A 21,078-nucleotide genomic window follows, 5' to 3' on the forward strand; every position below is an offset into this window, starting at 1 on the left:
AAGGGACTGATGGATGCTACTGTGTTTCACCTGATTGCCAACAAAAAGGCTACTTGCACTCAAAGTGGCCCGGCATGGGATCACGCGTGCAAGGCAGTACCGATGGTTCTTTAGTTGTCAGGACTGTCTTTCCAGTCTCGCTACTTATTCTTTCACCTGAGCGCGATGAAGACATCTTTAGAACACCTTCTGGAAGCGTAATAGCTTACCGTCTTTTTCCTATTTATTTGACACAAGCTACTTATCGAGTGCTATTTGCAAGCAGTGCAGCTTTCGTCCGCAAATGATCTGCGCTGACATGAGAAATCGAGGCAGCACTGCATTAGTGTGGGCTTCACACCCTCTTCACTAGCGTGACAAAAGTGGCAATTCATTTAGTCCAGTCCAGGCTGGGGCGCGAAGAGGGGGGTTTGCTTAACGTAGTTGTAAAACGTTTACTTTTCCAAAGATATGAAAAGTTGTGGAGGTGCTATTACCCTCGGTAAAGTCGTTTTCGCCGCATGGTACGCGCGTCCGCGGATAAGTCGCTGTTAGCTGAAACAGCCGTCGAGCGCGAGGCGGAACTGTGCTCGCGTGGTGTATAAAGTGGTGTAAGGTAAGTGGTGTAAAGTTAGCGCGGTGGTGTAAGGTTAGCGCGGTGGCGCCGCCTGGCGGGAGAGAGGTTAGACCGGCGCACAGGGAACAGCAGAAAGTCTCTTTGGGGTTTGGCAGCGTGTGTGGACGGACGGCTCTCGGTGAGGTCCGTGGGTACGATCCCGAGGGTCGGGCCAACGGGTTCTCGTGGCGGGTCGGACGTCGGCGACGCCGCACTCGCGGTACATTGTATATGTGTTATGCTGGTCTGTATGTGTTCTGTTTTCTGTGTATTGTATTGACATTATGTATTTAGTTATTTAGCATTTTACTAGTTAGTTATCAGATTCGGCTGGCAAGCTCGCCGTTGTAAAAGCAGTTAATAAACGTACACGTGTTCGTTTGCCTGACGGCGTGACTGTGTCCGTGTGCTCCATGAGCGCGGCTCATTTCGAGACCCACAGAGTTCAGAGACAAGACATACCTCTTGAAGCGCTCACAAACTTCGGAGTGCTGAAAGAAGTACGTATCAGCGCTGGTTTCGCATGATTGCTTCAAATTATATAGAACAACGCTAATTTTCGTAGCGTGTGATGATCCAGAGCAGCCGAATCTTTGTTGTGCAACGCAATAATTCCGGCAGCTTTTTTTTTAACTGCTTTGATTCGCCATCTTCTGTGCGTTTTCTGGCATTGCATATGTTGTTCTGTGTTTATTACCTTCAAGTATGAAATTCTGGCGAGTTCTGAGAACTGAGCAACCCTTGACCCTGAATTATAAAACACTACCGCAATTAAATAAATGAAACGACGAAATAGTTTTTTTTTATTTTACCTGAACACGAATAGTTTATATCTATACTTTTAAGTGAACACTCTGCTTCATTCATGGTTGCCGACTGTATACGCCAAAGAAGTTCGGTGTTTAACTAGTGGATCTGTAGTTTATGAGGTTTCCGGTTCTCGTGGGCAAGAATAAATCTACTTGCTTACCCGTCTGGAAGTTAGCGCTGCCTTCAGAGTGACATATGATGTGTAAGATGAAAATTTTTATACGTGCAAATAATGATTTCGTGCGCCCATCGCGTCCCGCAGGTGAGAAGTGCTCGTATCATAAGTGTTTGACCACTTGGATGAGTGTGCATACACTGTGCTCTCATAACATGGCGCACGTCTCCTGGTGCTAACGGGACCAGTGAGTGCATCTGCATTTGATCTGATTTTCAACGACAAGGCCCCTTGCACATAAACACGCTGCAAACAACACGGACAGTTTGATAAAAATGAGGCAAGATGACGGACATGAGAAAGCGCTGTACGGGGTTCCGTCAAGCCATGAACATCCCTCAAAGAGTGATCATTTTTTTATCACCTCTGTCTGGGAATAATTTCTTTTCACCACACTCCTACCTCTGTAATAGATGCGTCCAGGTCTACATGAAAGACGTCTTGCAAGAGCTTGTGGTCTTCAGTACTCATTTGGGTCTTCAGCTTCAGTAGTAAGACGAGCAGTTGACTCGCTGAACTGAGCTTGGACAGCATGCGCTGGTATTCATTCGTTACCTCCACCGCGCGCTTGCCCAGACCCAGCAGCTGAATGAGAAGAGCACAAAGGATGCCTCAGAAATGCGTCACTATGTCTTCAACAACACTGCCTGGGTATCACGGTTACAAGCACTGAAAGAATCGAAGAGAGCGACAATTGCCGTGCATGCTATTTCAGAAAAAAAAAGAAGTAGTCCGCAAGACAACCGAATATATGTGTAACTCTCACCTCTCTCTGCGTAACTTCCAACAAGGAGTCTAAATTGTTCAGTGGAGTGGGTGTCTTGTCCTTGAGCTTGGTAAGAACACACTTTTGTACTACACGAAATTGAGCTGCTCTTTGGCTTAGTAGTTCTTCAACTTCTAGTGCTTCCTGCCTCACCTGAAGGAATACAGAAATGAATCATAGTTATCAATGACCGCTACCAAATACAAGCTGTCTACGATAATTATTAATCCATGAACGTGTTGTACATAACACTGCATGGCGACAATGCGCGCTATGCGGTCGTCTATATCAAATTAAAGTGCAGAAAACTTCTGTCGTTAATGGGAAGTCGCCATACCGCCCCACTAAAACGAGTCGCAAAACAATCGCAGCAACTTCCTTTTCGAATGTGACACTACACGTTTCGATAATTTTATATGTTCTGACGTCGCTAGTATGTTCCAGTATGAATGCCACAACGCTGCAGTACAACACAAATGCACAAATTTACTGCACAAATGTACAGGAGTGCAGTTATGTAGCAAAGATAAGACGCCGTCATGAAGGCACTCAAAGCATTTTGTCGAATATTTTACGTTAGCATATCCTGTATGCTCCTAAAATTAACACGAGGGTGATTCCACGAGAGATCGAACATGCCTGTCCGGTCGCATTTTTTGTTTTGCCTGGGTTTTTTATATGTTGTGTGGGCACATTCAAAGAGCACGGAACTGAAAATTTTATTTCCAAGAAACGCTCCCAGCGCGCCAAAAAAATATTTGAAGGTCGCGGCGCATGCCTCCTGTTTTTGCTCACTGCAATGTTTTCAGATTTCACGGCCGAATTTAGCGCGAACTATAAATGATGTGTCGAAAATTTCTTTTGCTGGTTTTAATACGCATTACTGTGAATTACATCCATGCTTTTTTTATGCCGTCCTCAAAAAGAAGAAAATGTGAAAAAATGGCAAACACGGCCGAAATGAAAAAAGGGTCCTAAGTTTGAGGCGCCTTGGCGCCTTTACTATTTCGAACAGAAACTTGAAAACAGTGTCAACTATAGAAAAGAGCCTTTGCAACATTTATACGGAAGATCATTTTCCTACGGGTAGCGCAAAAAAAGAAAAAAATAGTTAAAGAAGCGAGTTTTTTCAAAAAAGTACATTTTCAAAAAATAAAATAAAAAAACTCCGGTCTCAATTTTGACGGCAATTTTTTATCGCAGAGTGCTTATGTCAATGAACACACGGTTTTAATATCATATGTCCTCATTTGCTTTGTTTACGAGATATAACTGGCCAAAGTTACCCTTGCTGTGAGTGCTCACTTCAGGGCGACTGATGGTTGTTAATAGCTTGCATTGTGCGTAAATCGCAGTTTTAATTATTCTGCTGCAGCAAAACCTTGCTCTGGTGGCTTTTCGTCAAGAAAAATGTGTTCTCAGATTTTATTTGGTTCTACCGTGTGCGAAAGTGGGCTGCTACCGCCCTCTAAAGGGTGATTCCACGAGAGATCGAACATGCCTGTCCGGTCGATATTTTTGTTTTGCCTGGGTTTTTTATATGTTATGTGGGCACATTCAAAGTGCACGGAACCCAAAATTTTATTTCCAAGAAATGCTCCCAGCGTGCCAAAAAAGTATTTGAACGTGGCGGCGCAGACCTCCTGTTCTTGTTCACTGCAATGTTTTGGGATTTCACGGCCGAATTTAACGCGAACTATAAACGATGTGTCGAAATTTTCTTGTTGGTTTTAATACGCATTACTGTGAATTACATCCATGCTTTTTTCCAAGTATTTCAAGGCGCCTTTGCAACATTTATGCGGAAGATCGTTTTCCTACAGGCAGCGCGAAATAAGAAGAAAATAGTTAAAGAAGCGAGTTTTTTTCAAAAAAGTACATTTTCAAAAAAATAAAACAACTCAGGCCTCAATTTTGACATTTTTTTGTCGAAGAGCGCTTATGTCAGTGAAAACACCGTGTTAATATGTATGTCCTCATTTGCTTTGTTCACGAGATTTAACGGGCCAAAATTACCCTTGCTGTGTGTGCTCACTTCAGTGCGATCGATAGTTGTCATCAGCTTGCATTGCACTTAAATCTAGTTTTAATTATTTTCCTGCAGTAAAACCTTGCTCTGGTGTCTTGTCGTCAAGAAAAATGCATTCTCAAACTTTAATTGTGTCTAGCGTGTGTGGGGGTGGGCTGCTGCCGCCCTCTAAAGGCCGAACGCGTACGCAGTTTGCAGCTTACAACCTCAACTTACCCGCCAGTATTCGTTAATCAGAAGCACGCGAGACACCGCGAACACATGGTTTAGGTCACTTTGTCAAAACTCTCCTTGCACACAGAATAAAGCATCTGTATGCAGCGAAGGCCAACTTAATCTGTAACTAAATGCCACAATCAGCAGGCGCGCTGTTATGCAGTTGTTTTCTCACTGCCTGCTTGCTTCCCTTCCATTACATGCATTGTACGCTCTAACCATCTTCTGCATTCGACGCACATTGTGCCTAAACAACATTTGTAAAAAAGTTAGCTCAATGATTTCCGAGCCGTTTATTTCACTTCCCACTATCACATGTTTTCGGCGTCGCAGATAACGTCTTCCTGTATCATCTCGACCTTTACCTCAGCGTTTCAGCAGCCAGAAAACGTGCGGTGCGGCATGTTTAAGCCATGAGTAGCCGAAGCTGCCCAATTTATGATGTTTCGTTGCCACTTAACTAAAGTGCTTTCCCACGTCGAGGACAGCAAGGGTCATTGGTGGCACCAGACGGACATTACCCTTAGTTTTGACAATGAGTGCGGCCTACAAATTAAACATTACAGCCCAAAGCGCTTAGACACCCTTAGTCATAAAATGTTAAACCATAAGCAGTTCTGGAAAGGCATTCATGACAGCTGCGCAGATGTGAGATAATTTGTGCGGCGCCGTTCAGTATAAACGTTTCGGCTTGCTCTAGGTCTAGCTATTCACTACACGCGATGCGCGCGGCCCATGGCTACGTCCGATTGTTCTGTGCCGATTATTTAAGCGTTCACAAAAGGAAGATTGCTGAGGAAAACGTTTTCGTTGCGCAATTTTTTTTCTTTGCTCTTTTTGTTGTTGCCTACCTCCAGAAGCTACTGTCATAGGCTGAAAATCTTCGCGACACCTGCGAGGTCTGCTTGCATTGCTTTAGGCTCCTCAAGGAAAACCTGTCTACATCTAACCGCGATGAGGTAGACCAGGCATTCCTTCAGGAAGAAGAAGCGGTTGATATCTTGAACAGGCGCGCCCATCTTTCCTCTGATGATTTATAGGCGAGGTTGTAGGTTGCAAACTGTTTACACGTGAGCCGTTTAGAGGGCGGCAGCAGCCCGCTTTTGCACACGCTAGACACAAATAAAATCTGAGAACACATTTTTCTTGACGAAAAGCCACCAGAGCAAGGTTTTGCTGCAGCAGAATAAATAAAACTGCGATTTACGCACAATGCAAGCTATTAACAACCATCAGTCGCACTGAAGTGAGCACTCATAGCAAGGGTCATTTTGGCCAGTTATATCTCGTAAACAAAGCAAATGAGGACATATGATATTAAAACCGTGTGTTCATTGACATAAGCGCTCTGCGATAAAAATTGCCGTCAAAATTGAGACCGGAGTTTTTTTTTATTTTATTTTTTGAAAATGTACTTTTTTGAAAAAACTCGCTTCTTTAACTATTTTTTTCTTTTTTTGCGCTACCCGTAGGAAAATGATCTTCCGTATAAATGTTGCAAAGGCTCTTTTCTATAGTTGACACTGTTTTCAAGTTTCTGTTCGAAATAGTAAAGGCGCCAAGGCGCCTCAAACTTAGGACCCTTTTTTGATTTCGGCCGTGTTTGTTATTTTTTCACATTTTCTTCTTTTTGAGGACGGCATAAAAAAGCATGGATGTAATTCACAGTAATGCGTATTAAAACCAGCAAAAGAAATTTTCGACACATCATTTATAGTTCGCGCTAAATTCGGCCGTGAAATCCGAAAACATTGCAGTGAGCAAAAACAGGAGGCATGCGCCGCCACCTTCAAATATTTTTTTGGCGCGCTGGGAGCGTTTCTTGGAAATAAAATTTTCAGTTCCGTGCTCTTTGAATGTGCCCACACACCATATAAAAAACCCAGGCCAAACAAAAAATGCGACCGGACAGGCATGTTCGATCTCTCGTGGAATCACCCACGAGAGTGTTACCGTTATCGCTGTTTCGCAAGAATTAATCCACACAAAGTACCTTGGCTCCTTCAATGTCGATATACGCTCCAGCAATGCAGCAAATTGCCCCATTCCTATCCGGCAATACAGAAAGAGAATAGTTGTTGACCCATACCCTTATCAATTTACTGCGTCCATAATATTATAATGAGAAGAAAGTAAGGGTGGTTTGGTTCATACTACTGCTTCACATACAAGTAAAAGATTCCATGGCACGGCAAAATGTTAAAACAATCCATTAGAGACAGGGGCGTAGCCAGGGGGAGGGGGGGTTAAAATCCCCTCCGAAAATTTTCAATTTTGCTTGCGTATACACACGCACACATACAAACGCACGCACGAACATACATAAAGTATGTCGAAACCCCCCCCCCCCCCCCGAAAAAAATTTCTGGCTACGCCCCTGGTTAGAGGCGTTTAAAAGTTACTCGTTAGCACACCGGCACAAAATGGAATCGGCTCACGCAAAACAGGGTGGGTTGGAAATCACTGAGAGATGCCTTCATCCTGCAGCGGACATAAGGTAGGATGATGGTGAGCACACGGCAGGCACGTAGCCAGGATTTTTTTTCGGGGGGGGGGGGGGGGGGGCCAAGGCCTAATTGTTCGAAAGACAGTCTTTCCATGGCAAAAACAAAAAAAAAGTTGCCTGGAAATATAGAGGGCTGGAAAAATTTCGGGGGGGGGGGGGGGGCCCGGGCCCCCCGGGCCCCCCCCTTGCCTACGTGCCTGGCACACGGGGATACCGTCACGTGCACGCAGGCACAGGGACGTGTCGCACATTCACAAATAGTGTTTTCAATAACAAATATGCAAATACCACCATTCTTCAGCCGCAGTATATCTCCTCACGCTCACCTGTACCCTTCTTTACACATGCCACCCTGATTACATCGGAGCTTTCTTTGTTTGTTTCTGTAAGAAAAAGAATTCCAGGACGAAACGTCGACAACCGAAGAAAACGTACCTTGACATAATCGTCGATGACAGAAAAATACTCCTGAAGTGGTAAACTTGAGCTGTAACTGCACTTTAGTGTGTCGTCATTCGAGGAACGCTTATAATACTGATGCAATCGCCTCAATAGCTCCAATACAGGGATCCAGAGAACAGCGAAGTTGTCGCTCTGTATCCTGTATTTTTCTGTTGAAAAGAAAAAAAAAAAGGGGGGGGGGGGTGACAAGCTGAAGAACGGCAACAAGATATAACTAACGCTAAATTAATCGTAAGAAGTGCTAATCAACGACATGAAACGTGTAAGCGCAAGTTTTTAATCTTTTCTCTTTTTTCTTCAGTACCTCGTGTATCGTACGCACACCGTGAAATAGTGAAATTTCGTGTGCAATGTGCCTATGCGCGACCGCGCTGAGCACAACGACATAAAGCACCTTTGCAGTCCCTATACGCGGCGACATCCAATAAAGTGCGACGCATTCATTGATTTATTCAACAACGCGGCGAGAGAAAGAACACACCTGTGCTACGGTAACGAAGCATGGGACACAATTTCGCGTTAAGACGAATCTATAAATCTGCGAACGTACAACCACCTCGTGCTCTCATGGCGACAGCAAGCTTACACACGCTATAAATAGAGACTCTTCCGCTATATTATAGCTATATTCTCATAACTCTACTGTGGCTTCGTGAAAAAATGGCGCGCTTTGGAAAAACTGGCGCTCCCTTCTTTTTCTCTCTCTCTCTCTCTTTTCCCCTATTTTTTTTTTTTGTGTGTGAAGTTGTTGTGAAGTACCGCTGTCGCTGTACTTCTTCACAACGTCTTCACAGCCGAACGGCAGCACTATGCTAAGATATTTAAACGCCGCATCGACCAACAGGATGCTTTCGCTCTCCTTGCTATGGCCGTATACATAGCGCTCGCATGTTGACTGCGCATTATTTCTCCATTTCATCTGGCGCTGATCACGCCCGCAATACGCAAGCTACCTTTTCAACGAACACACTATTCTTTGGAGTAAGTTATTAATGGAAGTAGATCATATATAAGAAGGTATTAAAATTGAGTGCAATTCGAATTCTCTATATTACCCTTCACTTTTCTAAGTCGCACTTTTCACAATGTCTTGGGGAATATAATACATTTTACTCTTGCTATGTGGAAAAATGACTTTCCTGTCTTGTTTTTGTTTTTTTTTCTGGGGGGGGGGGGTGATTTTATGACCCCCGTCCAGCATGCGGCCAAGAGAACAAGCTTCTTCTGTGGACAGGTGTATTTTCCACTGTTCACTCAACCTGGCACAAACGATTGATTCACTCAATGCCCGTACCTTCCGCGACGTTAATGACGCATTCGTGCAATTAGTGATCCGCTAATAAGGCAACCATCTCAGACGCCGCGGATACGCAAAGTATCACTTACGGGAGGATTTAGACACCAAGATGCTCGCTTGAGGGCCGTGAAGGAACTGCATGCCAATAGTCTGTGACGTAATGTCGCAGGTGAAATCTGCAATTGCGATCCCATCAGAAGGTGATGTTACCGGTTCCCTAGTGGAGCTGGAAACAACGTCGAGGAGAGACCACTAACCTGGAAAGAGCTCGTTAGATGGAACAGAAGGTTTATTCGTTTCAATGGTCAACTTGTGTTCGTAGGTCCTTTCGGCCACGCACGGTCGTGCGACGAGTGCAAGGGGCAGATGCATGGACGCTTGCACCACCTGTGATGCCCCTGAATCGAGACAGAGTACAAGAAACAGGTAAAGCGTGACGTCAGAGAAGGTTGCGCGGTCAATCGTTCTAAGTAGACTACTGGCAAATCAGGCTAAGAGAACGGTAAGCGCTCAGCAGCGACTCAGGCAGTAATTATCTGCCGTCGGAAGCTTTGATTAAGAATATCGACAGATTATTAAGGCGAAAGCCTTAGATGCCTTGTCAAACGCGAAAATGGACCGGCGTCCCGCGGCGGCGTCTCCCGTCGGCGGCGGCGGCCACACGAGTGATGAAAAAATTATCATCACGTGATGATGTGACCACATGACGTCATCGCGACGTCACAGTGACGTAACGTCACATGATGACGTCATCACATGACATCACAGCTTGGTCAAAGGTGGGACGATCACAGAGGCAGCGCAAAACCAGGTGAGGTGTATCTGATCCTGGGGGCAGGGGAAAACCACGTTAGGTGCAGAAAGCTTTCGAAGGGTGGCGGGGCAGGATCAAGACATTGACTGAGAAGAAAAAGAGATGGCTTTCGCCTTCCTGTCGTCTTAGGTGAGTGCATGAGGGACCCTGTGAGGTTGTTTTCTTTATTTTTTTCCTCCAGTTTATGTACGACTCTAATCATTCACTGCATCAAATGGCCGATCGATCTTTGTGATCACGTCAGTAGAGCACGGCATGAGCTTTTATGGCAGAGGGTTAAACGAGTCGGTTTGAAAACGTAGCGGGATTGAGATCGCTACATATCATTCAGGATCAGACCTCTGATGTCGCTGGATGCAAGCTAGCTAGTCCTAAGGTGGTCGTGCCTGAAATGTTTTAGAATTGCGCATAGTGCTTATTCGGCGTCCTGTCGTTCAGTGCGCATGTGCAACAGCGCCAATGAACACCTGCTTAAAAACAAACGCTGTACGTGTAAGTTGCACGCAAGTAGCATTCGCGCCGCTCAACCAATAAAATTGCCTGGCCTTAGGCAATGGTCTTCACTCGGCCTAAAAATAAGCAGCGCGTTTTCTCGCGCTTTCTCCTGTCGAGCGCACTTGGAAATGCGTAGAGCTGATGATGCAAAAGACGTTGCGTTGTCATTGTGAAGCACGAATTTCACCAGCAGAGGCATACGTCGATGGCTGCCCAGTTGCAAGCGACGCATTTCACTGTCGGAGGCATCGGACATGCTTCTCGCCACATAAAGCCACGCTGATGACATCTCACCAGTGTTTCTGGTAATCACAGAAGCACAACTATTCGTTTTGTGTCACAACTACTTACTTCTGGCAGCGAAAGAAATTTCGTCATGCTCCAAGTTGCAGGATCGAAATTTTATGACTTCAGACATCGCATACACAGGAATCTTGCTTACATTTTAGTATTTAGTGTCGTTAGCTACATCGCGATGGAGCATTGTGCAATTTTTGTACCGTGTCCCACGTTCTTCAAGCAGCACATAATAGGACTAAAGTTGGAAAAGGAAGGAAGATACTCGTCAACGAGCACGTATAGAAACATACCAGATGAATTCTGGTAGAAAGCCACAACTCTAAGATCCAGGGAGCTCGGTAACACGGTCTCAGCCTGCTTCACTGTAAATGCCATTTGGTGGTGGTCCAGTAACGTGGTGAGTGTGACGTCACTGTTTAAAGCAACCAATGGTCTGGCAACGTCCACCATGATGCGAACATCGCACAGAGGTGCGGTGGCCTCGAGGTGGACCTGCAGGTGCAATCGTATAAAGCAAGCATTGAGGGTTAAAATATGCATATTGTTGGCTGGGCGACACGTCCCGAAAAATTCTCGTTTCCCTATGCTGTGCAACCTAGAACTTTTCGTTGCCACTCAGACCAAGAAGAAAATAAAGAGGCAATAACCATGCGACTGAAGTCCTTGCCGCAAGGGATTTCTAAAACCTTTCGTAAAGGCTGCGCGGAAATGACGCGACCTGGTCACAGACACAGTTACGTGCTTGACATTTTCTGATGTTGCATAAATAAAGCGGATTTCCTTTCGAGAACAATTGTAAGGATGCACTCTTGATGCATGGTACAGTGTTCACTATATAAGGGACACCCTTCAAACGGCGGCGCCAAGAGGCAGACACCGGCACACGTGCGGAACGGGGCGGCTCGCAAAGGGGAAAGAAAATGTACACGCCCTCTGCTTGCAAGCGCCAGTTCCGCCGTCATTGCAAAGAAAGCAGCCGCGACAGCGCGTGCATAGCCTCGATCACGTGTCTTCGACAATGTTTTGCATGCGACAGCTTCAGTCGTTGCACGGTGCGGGACAGTTTGCGCAGCGCCCCGTTTCGCAAATTTTGCAGCCGTAGTTGCGCCGGCCAAGTCGCAGTAAAGCGGGTTCCCGGCACGGGCTCGAAAGAGCAGCGAATACGCATCGGAGAAACTGCGCCAGACGGTCGCAACACAATGCGTGGGCCGTTTGCGCTGCGCGTCGATGCCTCGCCGGGATTAGGCAAAAAGAGGAGGTGGCCGAACTGAGAGGATTTGACGTCGCACTAGTTTATGTGCCGACGAGATTTTAGTACGAAAGCTTAGTAGAGCGGAATGAAGCTAGTGCGGCACTTTATAAAAGCGACGGAAACGCCAATTTCAGCCCTCCAGATGCAGTGAGACAGCGCTTATTCTAAGCGCGCTCTGCATTTATTTGCTATATACATCTTCGATCGCCGCGAAAGCCTTTGCCGAGACGCACTCTGAAAAACCGGGGAGGTGAAATCCGGAGATGCAGTTCAGTGCTGCGCGTCGTTTTGCTACAACACGCTGAAACTTTTGTTCGCACGAGTCAAATGAGCTGAGGAAGATGCAAGAGAACCAGAATTTTAAGGAACTATGGCCTCGGAAAAGAAGAGTGCTTATATCGCGCCTGGATCAGTACCCCTTGTGCAAGAAGGAAAGAGGTTACGAACCTGCGCACATTTCGTCCTGGGCGTACACTAAATGTAAATGAGCTGTGTATACATCACGCACTAGAAGGCCCTTTTCGCAAGAGGTTCGCCTGTCTTAAAGCAGGATCACAGAATGGGCGTTTCTTTTAGAGACTGTTCTTTTTTTTTTTTTTTTTTGCATCGCGATTCGTAAAATTTCTCTATGAAAAAAAAAGAGGTACAGGAAAACTTAGGACGTTAGGAAGGAGCTTTTCCCCAGAGCTTGCGCCTGGATATCATAACAGGACCATCGTTCTTCAAGTAAAATATGTGCGAAAAGGTGCACAAGAGTGTTGGATATAAGTACAATAGAGTCACTTGCCTTCACTATAATCGATGGGATAAAAGCACTACCATCTTCTGTTGACGCAGGGCTTTCGTCAGATTGCTTGAGGATTGAGGAGGAAAGAAGCTATAATCATCAATATGCTTCCGGCTCATGTCTCGGTTCTATAAAATGGGAGCAGAAACTATGATGTGAAAAACGAAAAATGAGCGCTTACGTATGGAATCTCAGACATGGGTCCAGCGAACACTTTTATCTTCAAATCAGTCTCCGCCTTCTTTCGCCCAGGGAGAGCTAGTAGAAAAGAATAAAAATTACACTTTTATTTCTGGTTAGAATCATCCACCCCGCACAGTCTGTCGTCGTTCATTAACCCATTCGCTGCCGCCCACCGCGCACTCGTGCGGGCCGCGCGTTTTTGAGCGAAAGCGCACGCGCGTGCAACACGCTTCCTTTTCTCTGCGTGTTACACGCTTAGCCAAAGTATTTTCTGGAAAAGGCATTAAAATACTTTTATTTACATCTCACCAAAATTCACTTTTTCATCGCCGAAGTTGTTTCAGTGCACAGGCGTTTCAAAGTGTGAAAAAGTTTAAAGGGGCCATGACACGACCGCCCAACAATTTGCGGTTTCAGCGAAAAATCGAAGTAGAGAGTCCATTGTGGCTATACATATACGAAAAATGGACAGTACAAAAACATTTCAGTGCAAAACAAGGCCTGAAAGTCGCCGGCTATAAACCCTGCCCACCACCGGCGATCGCCATTTTGCCATGGCGTATGTGACGTCATGTGCTGCATTGAGCGGAGCCGTCTTCTTTTACCAAAGTTTCAGTCGCTGCGAACAGTTCAATTTCGATGCCGAGCTGAAGAAAGCTTAAATAGCTAGATGACACGCACAGTTGACCCCGGAATGAAATCGTTCGCCGGAATCCAGACGCTCGCACAGCAAGCAGCTTGTTACATCATGGCTCGCGAGTGCGCCGGTGTTGCCCGAATCTCAGGCCGCTCGCGTGTTTAGAAAGTATGCAATTATAAATTAGGTGCTCGACCAAACGCGCCAAAATTTCTCCATATTGTTTGTGAATGCACAAGGATTAACCCACACAACACAGATGGTGATCGAAAATTGGGTGTCATGGCTCATTTAAAGCACTGTGGCATGTGGACGGCTGCACCGCACTTTTCGCACCCCCATGCGGAATTCATTTTTTCCCCTTGTGCATTGCACAATTCACACTGTCTTGAGGGATTCTTCTTCACGGAATTAGGACGAAACTGTCATGGAAAATGAGCCCGTTGAGTCGCTTCAGGGCGCTAGGCGCCATCATTCCTTCTGCAACTGGACGAAAACACACACACACACACACACACACACACACACACACACACACACACACACACACACACACACACACACACACACACACACACACACACACACACACACACACACACACACACACACACACACACACACACACACACACACACACACACACACACACACACACACACACACACACACACACACACACACACACACACACACACACACACACACACACACACACACACACACACACACACACACACACACACACACACACACACACACACACACACACACACACACACACACACACACACACACACACACACACACACACACACACACACACACACACACACACACACACACACACACACACACACACACACACACACACACACACACACACACACACACACACACACACACACACACACACACACACACACACACACACACACACACATCAAAACAAAAAAAACATCACCAAAGTGCCTTCAAACAACAGAAGCAACTACTGCCATATATCGGTAATGTATCCAAGCATCTTTAGATAAGTCGACAAGCGCTGCCACCATTTAATAGCTTTAGAAAGTTACCAATGCAGCTGCGCCCGTCGATTCGCCGGCTTTGGCAGCGAATGGGTTAAAAAAACTCACAGTTTCGCCGCAAGGGCGAAGCAATGAATGCGGTAGCAACAGATTGGAATGTTATGCGAAGTAAGGCTAGCAGTGCTAGCAGCTCACTCCTTTAGCATACGACCTGGACCAACTCAACAAAACCCCGGCGTAAGGAAACGCGGCCACTGCAGCGAGCGAAGCGACCTTCGTGCTGTATATCGCTGCAACGCAAGCTGGGCAGTAAGAACACAACAGGTGTAAGGATATGAGCTGTCTGCTAATGCCTGTCAAGATAGGGCGCGCGCGACCGCGCCCGACCGATCAAAGTACGCAGCTCCTGCCGAAACCACGCAGCCCTCCCCCCCCCCCCCCCCCCCCCCCTCTCTGGGGCACTCCCTGATTTTTGCCGATGGCGACGACAAAAATGAACCTGGAGTGTCTATATAATTGAAAAAAGAAAGAAATGACAGAAAGATAGCAGATATTATTGCGAAACAAGGAAGCAGCGTTCAATGGATCGAAGATTGAGAACTGGACAATCGACGCACACTGCAGGTGCCCAAATTTTATATCAGTGGCCAGACGTATACGCGCATCTATAGCAGGCACGATGATTCGTTTTCCATTCAGACTATGTTTATGATGCGTTCTTTTTCGCCAGCCGATAAGCGCGCGCTATGCCACTACACGAATAAATTTCAACTTGCGCCACAATCACTGAATCGCGGCGTTTCTCAGACACACGAGCGTTCGCGCGTGCGGGAGTACAGATGAAGAAAACACGCAGACACAACAACAACAGCCGCATCTCATCGCTGTCGTTGTTTCGCCACTGAAGTACGTCTGCGACACTCACGGAAAGAGACGGACAATTCTCAGCCTATTTGTAAAACGTTCCAAGAATTTACTCCTTTACAACGTTTCTTAGTCCGTGTGCATTATGTATACGGCCCACGCAGAGTAGACGACGTGTCTTCTGCCTTGGATATATTTCGATAAAGGAATGTGAATGAAGTCCCCAACCATGACTGTTTTAGAAAAAGAAGCAAAAGAATAAATCAGCGAGCGCTCAGATTACGCAATGTTGACGCTGTCACATTTTGCGAGCGGCGCTGTCTTCGACGACAAGAGATCGTGAATGTATATAGCGTCATTGATTTCAGGAGTCTCGCTGGCAGAAGCTGCCACCCGCGTGGAGATGTGCCGACCTCTGTCTTTCCACGTTGTTCTGTTTTTGGCCAGCCTCACCGCGTGGACGTATTCGTGCAGCAAAGTGGGCGTCACACCAAAACATGAGCGCCAAGTGTAAGAGCTACAGTGTACGAGGACTGATAGGCGGGCGAGAAAGATTACAGTGTACATCTGCACAAAGCGGAGGCCGACTGCGAGTAGTCAGATCGACGTGAATAACGCAACTTCCCCATTCGCGCAAAAAAAAAAAAAAAAAAAAATTGTCCGATGTCGTACATGCGGCGCCGTTATTCATAACGCCAAATATCGCGAGAATAAACTCGCTGCCGACACGGCTGGTTATTCCAAAGAGGGAGGAAAAGAAACGCAATAACGATGTCGATGTCGAGAAGCTTTCTGCACGCTGACAGGACTGAATTTATAGCGCTACCTCAATGTGCACGGTATACAGACGTGCTCGAAACGGCGTACTAACAGCTCTAAAAGGGCAAACTAGAAACGCATGACCGACCCTTTCGAATACCGTAGCCCTAAATAACTACATATTTCTGTGCTACATCTGTAAGAGAGCAAACTTTCAAAGAACACCGCACTTTCTATTCCTGAGCGCAGTAGTTAGTGTTATCGCGTATGTATATAGAGTTTCGTACGTTATATCAGTGCACAAGAACGTATGCTAGCGAACGCTGAATGCGAAGCAGGCGGTGTATGAAAAAGAGCTCTTACGAACGGAGAGCTACGTGATTCGGTCTCTGATTTATTTTTACTTACTTTAGCCATGTACCGTCCGGGCCAAAGGAACCAGGAGGGGTGTGGTTACATCATTTCAATAACTTATGCCGTATTAGCTATATGAAATATTTCGAAAGAGAGCGAAAGAGAAATGCATACGAAGAATAGGTATATATACGCTCGATTCTTGAGCACGCGAACGTTAGCTAGTGCGGAACGAAACTGCTGATGATCAGTGATGCCGAATGAAATTGGGAAACTGCTTATTGAGTAAGCTTGTCGTTCGCAGCTGAAGTGAATGGCGGCGGCGCTCGTTCTTATGAAACATTCTTGTGCATTAAGGCTTTTGCGAAACAAGGAGCATATTTTGCAAGGATTCTCTTCGATTCTGTTCATCTCGTATCATCCGTGGCGGTGATGCAAGAGTCAATGACGAAGGAAAATACGTAAAATAAATATTATTAACCCCGGACCCTGGCAACAGATTTATCGATTACGATTTTAGTGATACCGCATTCTGCCATTAAGCGCGCGCCCTATCCGCATTTGCGTACAAATAAGACCTAAGTTCTGACGCTTTTAACCCGTTAGTAGATAATGCTCAAAACGTGTCACATTCGGCAAGCCAACATCATCCATGTTAGACGTCAGTCACATGGGAAACGAGAACTGTTGCGAAACAATCATAAACGTGTCTCCCACTCGCCTGACAGTCACATTTTACATCTGGACCTTCCAGGAATCACGACGAAACCAGATAATAGGTGATAAGCGTATACGTTTATCTTTGCTCTCTCTTCTTTCCAACATGTATGTGCGACCGTTCGCACCGATATCATCATCATGCAGGGAAGTGGGTCGTGTTACGGGAGTGAAGGGCCGCGGACGGGCTATCCCCCCCATCCTGCCCCTCTGAAAAATCCTGTATCTGCCTCTGCTTATCAGCCCTAATTAGCGGCTGCACCTTGTTTTGGACATGCAGTTTAAGGCTGGAATGAAACTCGAGCAAAAACATTTCCAATTTCTGATCACGAGAACTACAAGTTTATTTTGTGAACCTCACTTTCATCTAAATGCACAGCTAAAGCGATTTCATGACTACTCCCCCCCCCTCCTTCTTGCATATCGCTTACGCTGCCAGCCGTACACTTGCTGGTGAGCCTCCTAGTTCTATTTCTCCACTGTGAGTCAACGCTCTTCCTATACAAATACCGGAACACTATCTCTGCCCATCTACTGTCCTTCATATTCCTTAGCCTTTCTTCTAACCTCATTTTGCTCTGAGCTTCTCTCACCTCAAAACTTCTCCATCCCATATCGCCCTTTACAGCCCTATTTGTCGTCTTCCCGTGAGCGCCCAACACGAGGCGACCCACAGTCCTTTGATTCATATCCATTCCTGATTGCACCTTTGACTTCATGCACACCACCATCGGTGTCCGCGGAATCTTAATGCATAAAACGGGGCGCGCTAAGAAACAGGGACAAAAGAAGAAAAAACGACACATGCGCATCTTGTCTTGGGGGGTACATAGCCGTGTTGTGTTGCATCGCGTTGAGTGGGAGGGGTGAGGAGCAAGTGACCCTTTTGCACCCCCACCCCCCTGCCGACGCCCATGCACACCACTGAGTTCGCAAATGTGAGCCCTGCAACCATTACACATTTCCACAAACCTCGAAGAACCTCGTACCTATTGTATCCCCATAACGCTCTGTGCATCATTATTGCGGCATTCCTGATTCCGAGAGACAATGGCTAGTCTCTCAGAATGCCCCCACACGACGAGTTCAGAAACAAGCGATAGACGAGTTCGCTTCTCCGCAGCAATTTGGAGTTCTGCGTGATTGCGCTCGGCGAATGGCGACGGAGCGTCATGGTGGAGAAGTAAAGGGCCTTGGTGGAGAATTAAAGGAGTGGAGAGACGGGGACAGCGTCATCCCAGGTATTTAGGTAATTTTAGAAGATTGAGCAGGCATTAATAAAGTTCTAGCTTGCAAGAGGTACAGCAAAGCTTAAGTAGTTCACTCATACTATAGGTGCCTGTTTCTCATTACCCCGATACAAAAGGTATGCCATTAGCGGTCACTATCACCATCATTATCATAAAAAAGTCATACATAGAAAGCGTCGTTGCGAATGTAGCGGCTGTTTCGTATATTATGTCTTTCTTTTTTATTTTTTCGCGTTCGCGTTCAATGCGCTTCCGTGTTTCAAGGTGATTAATCGTTAACTCAACCAACTGTCGGTTCTACAAACCACTGTTCTGCACGTTCAACTGGCAGCAGGCAGACGCTTCCGCCATTATTTTTCTCCTTCAGTGAATTTAGTGCTCTGCGTCAAGTTACAACGTTTCCGTAAGATGGCCTCGTATAACGTACTATGGTCATTTATTAGACGACGCACTGTTTTAGACTGCAACAATATCCTATGTTTGTACGCACAAACTGTACGCTATACAGCTTGGAAGTTGTATCAAATGCTACAGCAACGACACCGCGATACCAATCTGCGGAGCGACGACCTCCGCAAAGCAATCTAAGATTTATGTCCTATAGCATCTCCTGAGAGACGCAGTAAGTATCCTGCTTTGTTTTGTCCAGGACAATGTACGTACGCTTGAGACCCCCGAGACGCCGTGGTTATTGCTTCTTTCTTGGCGTGTCCATTAAGAGTACCAATTCCCGCGACGACGTCGGAGGCAAGCGACGTGACGAGGGATCACAAAAAACGAGCGGGCAGGAAAGGCTCCTCTGATACCCAACGGAAACGGCTGCATTTCGTCAAAGTAAATAGCATGATGACCCCTGTACAGTTGGACCATACGACACTCGTTGTGAGGCGCACAAGGAAGCCGACATCCGTCGCAAGGACAGTGCCGGAAAAAAAGAGACTAACTGCGAGTAATGAAACTGATTTCTCTTCATGCTCTAGACAATGTAGAGAAATTATAGTAAAAGACGGCGCGTCACTACAGCGGAGGTCAATCCCATGGGCTTACCATAACATGTGCTGCGCGCTTTTTAACCGAGCTACAACGGACGTTATCGTGCCTCCAGCTTTTCGAGGGAATTGCGGAAAGCTTATTCGTGTACAAGTTGAACCAACCTTATTAAATCGGCACGAAACACTTATTCTAAAAGCACCGCATCATTATATGTTAAGGCAAAAAAAAAAAAAATCCTGCGAAAAAAAAAAAAAACGCTGCACTTGCACAGGAGCACAACGTTAAGGCGGCCCGCTAGAGCGCATGTAAACAGAGTTCCGTGACGCTGCTTCATCACAACCTTTATAAAACCCGGCGGCCCAGGGTTCTATGCTACGCCCCAACTATTCCAAGTTGCTTTAAACGCTCTGAAAGCTACAATACGTGCTCAGCCGACGTCTTTGGATTACGTAATATTGTTGAGACGGCTACGACTTCTTTTCGATATGGGCAGAAAGCGAAGCAATTTGTCCTTTATTTTGATGCGCGAAACTTATTTCTCTCTAAAAAAACACGACGTATTTCTTTGTTCGAGCTTTGCATAGCGACACGTCATTCGATTTCTCCGCATCAAGGCGCAACGTGTAGCAGTGATTTGGGGCTTCGAGTTCTGTGATGCAATCATTGCAATGATAGCGCCTCGGTCAACTTAACGGTTAAAGAAGTCAGAGGGGTTTGAGAATCACGCCCAGTAGAGTCAAAATGAAGCGAAACGCAATCGCTAGATGGGCTTTTCGCCTTGCATGGAAGTGATGTCCGCTTCGTCTCTTCTGCGGTACAGATCGAAGGCCCTGTTTTATCCAAAGCAAGGCAAAGCAGCTGGCGCTGAACGTTCTTGAAGCTGTCAGGAAGAAGTGGGGTGCAGGTGCGAGCTGGGGGCTAAGAAAACAGGCGGCGCGGCTGCTTTTCTTCTTTCTTTTTGTTTTTCAACACCCGCTGAAATGCGTGCACCGTGTGATAACAAACACACGCACCAAGTGGCCTCTCCGAAGTTTTGTATAGAGGTAGTCCACTACAGATAGAGTACTTGCACAGCGCATACGCAGTCCGATGGCATTCAGAGTGCCCTTCGCGTTGCAAATTTTCGTTGCTGCACGTTCGAACATTCCCGCTAGAAAAAAACTGTCACGTTGTTCTTTCTCGTTCTTTTTAATTTTTTAAACACATATGCTGAAAATTTCTCGCTCGATCATCGGCGCCTCCATTCAACGCAGCGATCTCGCTTTAGATTAACAAAATATTTTTTTTTCACGCTATCTCATTGTAGAACAGCGGGGCATACACGTTAGCCTATACGTGAAAGTGCTTCTCAGCATTAATGGAACACATTTACCTCATTTGTAAGGTGCCTTTTATATGAAGGTTCCGAGACTTCGTTCGAAAATGTTTGTCCTAGTGGACACGAGCGGGTAACAAGCGCACAACGGCTGGAAATGTTTATCTCGTTCTTGGAACGCTTGGTAATAGTTGGCCCACCACTTACTCGCTGGAGAAGCCTTCTCACGATTCTAGGTCAGTTATTCCTCTTTCCCACATTCAGATATACACCTTCAGTTCACCATGTCCACCTGTGCGTGTATCTCGAGACGATAAGCAGTTCGCAATACTCGCCCTTCTCACTGCGAATTTCAAAATACACGAGAAAAAAGGCGCCGATGCCCTAATTTTTTTTTAATGGTCTGTTCTGTTCCAACTTTTCCGTAATGCTACAGTCCGTTTCACGAGAGAAGAGCTAAAAGATAATTTTGCA

At 46.1% G+C, this 21,078-nt stretch overlaps 1 protein-coding gene across 1 annotated transcript in view; it reads right to left on the reverse strand.

Moving 5' to 3' along the window:
* The window catches only part of LOC119382850 (protein PTHB1-like), a 40,180-nt gene that overhangs the window by 6,027 nt on the left and 13,075 nt on the right, over positions 1 to 21,078 (reverse strand). The window contains exons 7-14 of the mRNA XM_037650730.2: positions 12,686 to 12,762; positions 12,505 to 12,570; positions 10,756 to 10,957; positions 9,114 to 9,254; positions 8,946 to 9,032; positions 7,533 to 7,708; positions 2,347 to 2,499; positions 1,983 to 2,165 (exon numbers count right to left, since the gene is read on the reverse strand). Of these exons, the coding sequence (XP_037506658.1) occupies positions 1,983 to 2,165; positions 2,347 to 2,499; positions 7,533 to 7,708; positions 8,946 to 9,032; positions 9,114 to 9,254; positions 10,756 to 10,957; positions 12,505 to 12,570; positions 12,686 to 12,762 (1,085 nt within the window). The remainder of the gene's footprint in view (positions 1 to 1,982; positions 2,166 to 2,346; positions 2,500 to 7,532; positions 7,709 to 8,945; positions 9,033 to 9,113; positions 9,255 to 10,755; positions 10,958 to 12,504; positions 12,571 to 12,685; positions 12,763 to 21,078) is intronic.

This window comes from Rhipicephalus sanguineus, chromosome 1 (genome assembly GCF_013339695.2).
Source record: "Rhipicephalus sanguineus isolate Rsan-2018 chromosome 1, BIME_Rsan_1.4, whole genome shotgun sequence".
In the NCBI taxonomy this organism is placed as follows: domain Eukaryota; kingdom Metazoa; phylum Arthropoda; class Arachnida; order Ixodida; family Ixodidae; genus Rhipicephalus; species Rhipicephalus sanguineus.